The sequence below is a fragment of the Ceratina calcarata genome, unplaced genomic scaffold, assembly GCF_001652005.2.
Source record: "Ceratina calcarata isolate Rehan_Ccalc_2016 unplaced genomic scaffold, ASM165200v1 scaffold379.2, whole genome shotgun sequence".
Taxonomy (NCBI): domain Eukaryota; kingdom Metazoa; phylum Arthropoda; class Insecta; order Hymenoptera; family Apidae; genus Ceratina; species Ceratina calcarata.
In genome coordinates, this window is record NW_017161115.1 from 484,545 (window position 1) to 495,323 (window position 10,779).

The following is a 10,779-nucleotide window of genomic DNA, read 5'->3' on the forward strand; positions in this document are numbered from 1 at the left end:
GTTCAAAGGAGGACAGGGAAGTGAATATTTATGCATGCGAACCTTTCTAAGCCCTTAACAATTTCCCGAGTGGTGAATGGTGTTTGAGTTTATCGAACGATGTAATCGCGTGGTATCACGTGCACGGAATCTCGAACGAAGTTTTCGGAGGACCGAGTTTTCCCGGAGCTGGTTTAGCTAGTTAACTTGCCCTCGGAAGCTGCGGCGGAATAGCTGAAGTTGCTTTCGATTAATTCTCATCTTTCTCTCTCGCCACGAGCGGGAAGTTGACGGAGCGCCCACGGCGTCAAGGTCCGTGTATTAAATGTCCATAAATCCGAAACACCTGCTAACTAAATCTCCAGTCGAGTTAGTTTCGCGGTATTAACAGTCGCATTTAGACCCCGAACTTCCCCTCATCGTAATTTTGTCCGAGCATTTCTTGGATGTTTCTTGACAACGTTCACCAGAGTTTCGTGTTTCCTCGGAAATTCAGTAGATAGTTCTTCCCAATTGAATCGGTTTCCGGATAGTTTCAACTGATTACGCGCAGGAAAGTGCAACCGGAATTCCTGTTCCACATTCTTCACATTTTCACCTGTATCATGAGCGGTTAACAGGCTCTCCATGTAACTACGCTTAAATCGGGATTGATTTCAACGAGATTAACGCGATGCACCGAGGAGAGGTTACTAAAGAGTGGCAGTCTAATGGGATTCAGTGTCGCAAGAAATGGTTTGCAAATTTTTAAACACTCTAGAATGTATTGTCACCGAAGTAAGAAAGAGAAAGCAAAAGGCTCGTCGATACTGAACTGACCAGATAATCTACTCGTTAAAGAGTATTTGAGGAATGCAATAATTAGTCGACTAGTCCTGAAGTATTCGAGACAGAATACTGTATACGACCTTTCTTGCAGGTAATAGCAGTACCTACAACTTTTATTTGAAGCATTTCTCGAAATTCCGCAAAAAAAAAATTTTTCATTATAAAAACTTCTTCTTCATCCGAGCGACAAATGTTTCAGACAAAGGTCGTATCTCTAGCTGTCAAATGTAGACTAGAAATGTTATCGACTGTGCTTTGAGGCCCATCGGGCCTATTCGGTCTTACCGGGCCCGCTGAACGTCACCCACACATTTTTTCTTATACACGCTTTTCCCTATACCTTCATTTCCCTCAACTACGGTACTGGCTTGTCCGTATTTCCGCTCTCAGGTACCCCAATTTCGCTCGCCGGGACTGAGCGGCAAAACGCAGTGGGAATAGCCCATTATTCCCAGTGCGTTTTGCTGCTCAGTCCCGATTACACGGGCGCTGCCACTCTTTAATAGTATCTCCTCGGTGTGCGATGCAAGCATACCATCGATAAGTCACATATGTACGTTGAATCATGCAACGAGATTAGATTGCGTGCGTATCTTCAACGAAAATTGGAGCGCCGCTCCACGAACCCGCTTGGCTATTGTGCGCGTTGTCACAACGATCTCGCCTATTTACTTTGCATCTTCTCTTTCAGGTAGCGAAATCCTTCGAGGCAGAAGCGAAACACCGTCGAGGGGAACCGCACGCAACAGTTCGCACGAGGACGAATAAAAACTGAGCGAGATGACTCACATGCTTCTGCAAGAGCCCGGATGGAAGATCGAGCGCAAGGGTTCGGCGCTGCTGCTACGAAGGGACAGCTCGCACCTGAAGAGCGGCCGAGTCTGTTTCCGCTGCGACGTCGAAGTTCGCGAATTCGAGCGTGACGAGGATTACATGGTCGAGGCGGAACCGGAGACAGCTGCCAGCCCGTTGGCGATGTGTGCCAGTTGCCTGGCGGCTCTATGCGTGACCGTGATTCTCCCGTGGTTGCTGATCGGCGGTTAAACACGCCTCGGCTCGTGATCTCGTGGGGCTCGTTGGGGGGCGATCGCGTGTACAGCGGAACGGAAGTCATCCGACGAACCGTCGAGCAGAGTTCCTTAAGGAATAGATCTCTATTGGACCACGAGAGACCTGATGATAATGGATCAAGTGGTCGATACGAATTCGTCGTTGGGGTTGGGGGTGTCAGCCTGGGAATGAATAATTAAGTAGTAGTTCCTAAACGATTTAAAAGAAGTATTTGTGATTTATACGTCGCTGCGAGTAAGGGAGCGTTTTATCGGGAGACGAGTCGTGGATGTAATATTTTTCAAAGAGAGCTATTGATCCTAGCACTGAAAAAGTTTACGACCGGCTTTATGCTTATTCGCTGACCCGTGTCGGGTCTACGTTTCCACGTAGGAAAGTACGCGTTCCGAGACAATGAAAAAAAAAAAAAAGGAAGAAGAACTCGGCTCGCTCGCGGTTCAAATAGGTTTCGTGAAAGTCGGTAGAGAAAACTGCGGACTTTCTGCATAGATACGCGAGACGAGAGGAACATCAAAGGCGGAACGGTATATTCGAGCGTGCATTAAACCTCCTTACCATTCGTTTGACGATATCGACGAATCCTCTGGCCTCTGGAACGGAGGCGACCCTGTGCCAAACGAGAGAGGCAGAACTCGAAATATTCGCAAAAAACCTTTCGCGATTCGCGGTCCGCTTGCTTTGCACACGCGTCTATACAGATACACTAGCGAACGTGCGCTAGCTGCGTCGCATCGGCTTAAAAGCGATGTACATATGTATACATTTTTCTACGTTTCATCCCATCGATCGGTGCATCCCGCTTGAACGAGGAAATATAATGCAACGCGCGACCTTCTTTCCCAGCTTTGGTTCTCCGAACCATAATTGCACGGTCGATCAATTAAATATTTTACCCCGGACGATCGGTAAGACCGGTAAAGTTCCCGACGCGAAATCAGCAAATGGAAAAGTTCCGCGGTGGAAATCGACGGGCGTATTGAGAAATCGAGCGAAGTTTCGAGTTCGAAGGCCGTAGTCACAGACCGTTACTCGCTTAGAAGATCCGGATCGAATAAATTTCGGTAAGGGAAATAACTTGGGAAATCGCGAGTCGAGTTGCCTACTCACGAACGATTTTTCCAAGTCGAACGTAGAATAGAGTGAGTCACAAATTTACATCGGCCTGTTTGCTGTCTCAAGGATTGTTTACATCGAGGGAACCAAGTCGCTAGTCTAAAGAAAAGAATGGAAGAGAGAATGCGAGCGTGAAGAAACTCTGATAACGTGAGAATGATTGATTTCAGAGGTACACGTTCAGTGCACGTCTGAAGTAACATGTAGACCTCTATCGAACGATTCCAATCGATCAATGTAAAATAATATTTGTTTATGTTTCTAGTAAAATTGTCTGAATAAGTACAGCTCATGTGGAATTTTCACCCCTGGCCTTACACACAACTTTTCTCATTCCCATGAATCACAGCAATATTTCTAAACGATGTTCTCAAGACCTTTTATTTTTAATCATAATATATTTAATCAATGTCGCAATATTTTTATGGTTCCAAGAGTCGAAAATTTGCATTCAACGATTTTGGTTGAACGCCTTGGAAATTCGCTTCTGTTTGCAAGAATTCGTACTATATTTTCGCGAAGCTAATAAACGCCAGGCGAAACGAGGACGATAGCAGGAAAGAGGCTAAATAAAAATGAAAGACGTAAATTTCATCCGGCGTAACGCGCACTTTTTGACCTGACCGAAACGCGTTCAACGCGTCGTAAACCTCGATGAAATGTGTGAATTTAATTTTCCGGTTACTGTGGTCGCATAAATATGCATCGCGGCCTTCTATGCTTCACCGATTTATTCGCGATTACGCTCGCGACCTGGACAGATTTCGCTGACCGTTACCAGTCAGCGGTTTCCCCGGGAATTAACCTGATAACAATAACAATATATCATCTCGATTTTTAATTCAAATTTCAATCAATACCGATCGATTTCCATTAAAACCCCTATTAACTTCTCACAAAATTATATTCCATTGGCAAATATTTTTACACGTTTCTTTGAACGTCATTTTGATACATTCAAGTCTTAACGAATTCGGTGCAGCATAACAGTATACCATTTTATTTTTTTATTCAATATTTCAATCAGTAGCCAGTGATTTTTACTAAAAGTTAATGAGTTCTTAATGGATTTATGAAATACACTTCGGCTGTGAACGATGTTTAACGAGTTTCATTTTTTATTGAAAATATCAATCAACCACCGACGGTTCCTATTAAAAGCTAATATATTTTCGCAGATTTTATACTTTACACATGGCAAATACTTTCATGATCTCGACCATAAACAATATTTAACGAGTTCGGTGCATCGTAACAATATGCCATTTCATATTTTGTTTAAAATTTGAATCAATAGCGATTCCTATTGAAACGCTAATATGCTTTTATGGAGTTCATATAATGCAGATATTTGCGTGACAAATATTTTTACGATTTCGACTGTGAACAATATTTAACGAGTTCGGTGCGGTGTATTGTTCGATAAATCGCGCTGTAAATGTCGCGCCGTTTGCTCGGCACACGCTGAAAGTAGTTGGAGACAAAGACTGGGCAAATAAACCCATCGGTTCGAACGTAAATGTTTGAACAGATTTCGCTGATACGCATTCTTCCCTACCATTCGACGAACGCGAACGACTAGACTCCGATTTGGAGCGAAATTGATGGGTGGGACGTTTCCCTCGGATGCATCTTTAAGTACCTGAAACCACTATCGCGATGACCTCGAAACGCTGTTCAAATAAACTTCGCTACCATTCCCGGGAGTCGCCTCGAAATTTTTACCTCGCGTTCATTGAAATCGATACCGATTATTTTTCTCGCAGGTTTACGTAACGTCCCGCGAGGCTTTTCTCGGTATTTCGATGCAGCAGGCAAGGTTATTAAATATATTATTTAGCGTCAGTCATTTCCATATCGGAATGAATCATTCGGTTTGCACGGTGGAAGTAATCTGGATCGAGGTGAGCCAGAAACCTGAACGGGCGAAATAATACGACAGCCGCGATCGTTGTCTAACTCGGGTCTATCGATATTCGAGTAGATACAGAAATCTCGGTAAGTTTCGGTAACAATCTCATGAACGCGTGACTGTTGTGAATTTATTTCAAGATAACTCGCATTCACGCATCAGAATTAATGAGTTTGAAAACTGTTCCATCCGAGCGGTGGAGAATCTCGAGCGGTCATTCAAATGCCGCGGGGAGATGTGCCGTCTCTGCTTCTTCCGCTTTCGCGTTCATTTCTCTCGGTTTCGGTTCGGCACGGGGGCACGTACGAGTATAGTAATGAAGGTTAATTAGACGGGTTGACGCATCGAGCGTTAAATTAATACCGGCACGCTATCCGCAGCCGACGAGAGAACATATTCAAGCTGATTGCTACAAATTGGCTTCAATTTCCTTCAATTTGCAAGCAACTAAAAAAAAAAAGAATCCGGTACCGTGGGCGGCATCTCCTGACGGGGTTCGTTCGCGAGCAGAGCAGCTGCCGACGTTACCAACCAACGTGTCCATCGCGCGCCTGAGATAACCGCTAGATGGCAGCGTCGTGCGGTCGCCCAAACCGTACCTCATTTGTTAATGTTACGATCATTTCGTGTTTGCAATTAGAGTTAAGTGTGGCTCGTTAGCATTTAATCAATACGAAAATCAATAACATTTATACCAGACTTCACAGTAACATTTTTACAATGGTACGTACACTTGTTATGCACCTGTAACTGGCCTCTGTCGCCGAACTTGTTTCGACTTGTTTCTACGAACGCAACAATATGCTAATTGTTGAATTAACCCAATTCGAATGGTCTTTTGTTCCAGTTACCGGATCTGAACAATCTCGATGAAAAGGTGAGTGCCAACAACGAATTCCATCTTAATAATTAATGACGTTCGCCGTTTCGGTAAGTCGAATCTTGCTTTACATGTTTTCCTCTTTATGACGTATTGAATTTATTTGTGATTGTCGAAATAATTCTCGCATACTTGTTAGACTGCGAGTCTTTATGCAGAATGAACCATTTGCAATGTAAGAAACGAAATCTGAATAGGAATTTCTGTCGTATTTTATAAATTACAGGATTTTTTATATTCCGTGTCGTTGGACATAGAATAAATTGTTTTATTTTTCTATAAAATAATCCGCAGCCTACATACACGCCGCCATCGTTAAATCTCTCGTCGAAAATCGTTTCGGAGCTGATCGACTCGATTTCACGGCGACTTAGGAATTCTAAGCAGAGTTAAAGAGCTACGTGCTCGGAATCGCGAATAAGGCGTGGACGGATCAAGCGCTCACAAAGGGACTTACGTAATCCCGGTGAAAAAGATACACGCGAAAAACCAATAAGGACGTCTCGCGAGAGGAGAAGCACGTGGCTTACCAGAGCCACGCTTTTAATGCCGGTAAACACGTTCGAAAGATATTCCCGCCGTGTCTCTTACCTGCACGCGCATGCCTCGGAATCTATCCTATGGATTAGTTCAAATACCATCTCTCACATCGCGTATGACTGTTCGAATACGACATCACAATTGTCGTTTTGAATTTAAATCAACGTCCCTTTTTATCTGATTCCATAAATTCAAGCTTCAGTCAATTAATTATGTCGTAGGCATATGCTTTGGAAAAATGCAGGTTTATTTAATTACGAGTTTGTGTCACAAGATTTATGAGTAGATTTCATGCTCTTTATTTATCAAGAAAGTAATGTAGTGGTTTTAAGTACCAGGCTATTATTAAATATTAGAAGCTATTACTGTATTACAAGGTTGCATAGGAGTCCAATTATACTTGCCCTATCTTTAGGAAATGGACGTCGCTCCCAAGTATACGTACAAAAAGACTATCTGGCGTTTAATCAGCCATTACAAAACACTAAACTTTTTAAAAGCCCGCGTGCTGGTATAATACTAATCATCAGCCGCGGTTTGTAATTCAGTTTTAGTAACGTTCCATTAATTCGTTTACCTCCCGTTTATAAAAACTTAAAGACAAAAAAGGGAAGCCCACGCTTGTAGTCGCACCTGCCTGGCTTTTAACTCGTTCGTCAACTTTGGCAAATGCAGCTGTTTCCTTATTGATTCATTAATCTCGCGTCAGTTGCATTTATTAGCGATATTTATAGCGGCTGCTCAGGCATTTTATTTCTCTTCACGATACCCTAAATCGTTTCATGGCTTATTAACTCTGAACGCTTTCTCTAGGGTAAGAAATAAAAACCACGTGGCAAAGATGATGGAAGTAAAACGTATCCGAAAGTATTTGAAAGCGTACCGATTTAAAGGAATTTCAGTTATATTTATTAATAATTAGCGACGGTTCTTCGTTACGATTGTTTATTCGCTCCCGTTCGCGGTTCGTCCGAACGGCGTTGCGTAACGCACCATTTCCACGGTGCTTTACAACAATTGGCCGATTATCCAAGAAACTAGCCGCGCCGCGCCGAGCCGAGCCGTGGATCAGGCGAACGTAGGTGGAACCACGCGGAAACAGATCATTAAGATAATCGATTGCGAAATTACGTGCACGCTTCTTCGGTCGGGCAGCGATTCGTGAGAAAAGAGGAACCTGTTTATTGTTCCCCGTGATTGTTATTGACGATATCGAATATTACGATCTGCAATCTTCCCGGCGTATCTGTACCACCGTTGCGTCACCGTTACGGCGCGTGTTTTTCGCTCGGTCGAAATTCAATCGGTCTGACGAGACCAGACGGACGACCGACGGAGCATTTCCACCAACGTGACTCCTATCACGTCAATATCGTAGGTTACGTGATTGGCAAAAAATGGTAATTATTCCTGTTATCGCTGTTATTTGTTCGGTTTCGTCCGACGATTGGCAATGCTTATCTCCTAGTTGTTTTTTTTTAAATCGAATTTTCCATGGGACGCATTGTCCTAACGTAATAACGCTTTCGTCGAATCGTACTTGAATACTCAGAAATTGATTTAATGGGAATCTCGTTTTCAAGATAGAACGAGATCCCTGCCACGTGCCTGCTTTGGTTCGAAAACAAGTGTTACCAATTAATCAATCATTAAAACTGAAACTGATAAGACCGCAAGTTTCATACGTTTTTTAATCAGTTACGTACATATTGCAATGAGAAACCATTGTCACATTTCTTAATTGACTGATAAATGCTAATTTACTGATTAAAGGATCTGTTTTTAAAGTCTGAATCTCTGAACAATTCCGATTCAGCGTTCATTAAAATTATCACGAATGCGTGCGTTTACCTAGGGCAACGTAACGCGAACACCGCGTAATCGTGTTCGCGTTACGCAATTCAGCTCGCGGAACGATTCCCTTCAATTCCACAGCGACGTTGCTCATTATCTACTTAGCCCGGTCGTCGAACTCTCGGCTCGTTTTCATCAACAGCGTTTCCCGTGTTTTCTCTGGGTACCCCCCCGAAGGGTCGCGGGAAACAAAGAAAAAACCGGCAGGCCGTTGTTAGCGCGAGGATGCTTGACCGCAAACGTTCTCGCGATTTCCGAGTGCCGCACGGAATCCGGGTTAATGCATTTTGGCAGGCCGGCACCCGGTCGTTGAGCTCCCCGACAATTTATGTACGTGGAACGGTGACGAAACTGTGTTTAAAAAATTTCGGTTTCGCACGCGGATCGCGTAGCGCAACGTTGAAAATGAGCTTGCAGAATTTAAAGGTCGCGTTCCATAATTTTACCAGCTCGGGCACTCGGTTTGAGTCTCCGGTAGAATTCTGTAGAGATCAAACGCGTCGGTTTGAAACATTTCTCATGTGGGCGATAGGCGTCAAAGACCGATCTTTCAACAAATTTGCAAATAATCCCGGGAGACGAGCAATTTGTCATAAACAACATTGTACCAGTTCGTGCATTCCGGTCAGCGGCATAAACTCGAACGTCGCTAATTATATCGATTTTAGAGGAAGCCCTAGTTTCCGTGCCAACGGACGGGGCTGGTTCCTCGTTGAGGATCGGACTGGGCCCCGGAACGACCTGAAACGATCTCTCCCAGGCCCACGCGGTGGAAAATGCGCGAAATAGCCCGGCGACCCCGCTCCGAATCACCGAGAATCAGCCTCGGTGACCATTAATTCGTGGCGCGCGGCGCGCCACGCGGTCCGCACGCGTTCTTGCACAATCGCCAGAGATCTGCACCAGAAAACCGTTTTGCATAGACATTCTAGCACATAAGTAATCAGACACTTCTGCGTTTCAGACGAAACGTGTCACAGAAATCAATGTAGCATAGTTAGAATATCCTGTTGCGCTCGGTTTCAGCAATTTTTATACAGGTACAAGTAATAGGCGTCGGTGCACGGTAATAAATTGCAAATTTTGATCTGGTCGACCCAGTTTTGATATAACAGTACCGTTGGAAAACGGGATATAGTAAAAAGAATTTTTTTTGTTCGAGGCGCCTTATTATTAATTCCATCTGTTACTTTCATTAACTGTCCTGCGCCACGTGATACTTACGGGTGAGAGTGTATGCTCGCAGAACCGGCCGTAGGTGCCTTTAGAGGTTAAGAAAATATCTGTGTCACCCGCAGCGATCGGCCGACCGGTTGCCAGATACTCGTTGTAAACAGGATGGAATTTGCATGCATATTCAAGCGGCTCTCGGAGCCTGCATCGAGGTCGTGGTACGATCGAGCTTGTCGAGATGTCCGACAATAAGAGGGACGAATTTTTCGGTGAAAGTGAGACCAAACGGGTCTGGGCTAACTCGGTTAACGACACCGGTAGTAAGATTCCACGGATATATTGAGAAAACAATTTCGCCTCAGTTAAAGACCCCAAACAAAAATTAAATACAAATTTTGTTATACAATTTTAAAAAATGATCTATACGTATACACGTGACATCTTTATATTCGTTTCTGTAAACGCGTAAGATTCTAATTATTGCACGTTCATCCCTTAGCCTGGTTCGAACTGGAATCGAAGGAGGCGTCCGCGTTTTCGCTTATTGTGTGCAAATTTCAGATACGAATCGCCAATTACGTACGCTAGCGGTCGGCACAAACAGCCCCACGCGGTACTCGCCTATTAATCGCGCAATGACGAGCACACCGCGCACATACAAACGAGCCGTATATGGCTGCTGCTGTTGTTAGTCGACAGTGGTTGCCAAATCGCGGTTGCTATTAATAAGCGAATAATCATTTGCGTAACGAATAGGCAGAATGTCTTTCGCGAATCTTCGCGACCTCGTCTTTCGGAACTCCCCTTCCCCCCTTAATATTCAATTCCAACGGTCCATCAATAATTATTACAAAATGATTCGTCTAGAGTACTCGAAGCTTCCTTGAATGATCGACGACGGTGTAGATGTCATTGAATTAAATGATTGAATTAAAAACGATCTATTCTTCTTGGATTGATCGACATTCGAATAAATCATGATACTTTATTGCAGGCTTGCAACAATTAGTGACGCGGTGATGTACGATGTTTCATTTTACTTGGATCGTTTCTTATGAACGTTTCGTTTGTACGCGGCTTTTTCACGCTCTCGCGCGTGTCTTCTAACCGGTGGTAAAAATAGACCATCGGGTAGTCGCGTGAAACGCGTGGAAAACTGACCTCGGACTAGCGACTGAACGCCATGCGGGTCTGTTATGAGACATACGTAATTAAACATTCAGTGTGACTGTCTCTGTACTGATATTTGCGCCGTCTTGTCGCTTTAAAAAACAGTTACAGGTTTCCAGTAAATTCCAGAATACCTGCATTAGACATTTTCATGAATTCGATCGAAAATACAATTTTTTTGTGGTCTTTAACACTAGATTGCCCAAGGAAGTGATTTTGACTGGTTTTGGGCAAATGTACAAATAATAATGCATAAATT

The 10,779-nt window shown here is 43.8% G+C and overlaps 2 protein-coding genes across 4 annotated transcripts in view; both read left to right on the top strand.

Moving 5' to 3' along the window:
• The window catches only part of Sesn (Sestrin), a 127,183-nt gene that overhangs the window by 35,131 nt on the left and 81,273 nt on the right, over positions 1 to 10,779 (top strand). For all 3 annotated transcript variants that reach the window (XM_018026227.2, XM_026814342.1, XM_026814341.1), the window contains exon 6: positions 5,751 to 5,780. In XM_018026227.2, the coding sequence (XP_017881716.1) occupies positions 5,751 to 5,780 (30 nt within the window). The remainder of the gene's footprint in view (positions 1 to 5,750; positions 5,781 to 10,779) is intronic.
• On the top strand, positions 1,005 to 3,278 carry LOC108625899 (uncharacterized). The gene has a single exon (XM_026814344.1). The coding sequence runs from the start codon at positions 1,588 to 1,590 to the stop codon at positions 1,849 to 1,851; it is 264 nt and encodes an 87-aa protein (XP_026670145.1). The 5' UTR covers positions 1,005 to 1,587; the 3' UTR covers positions 1,852 to 3,278.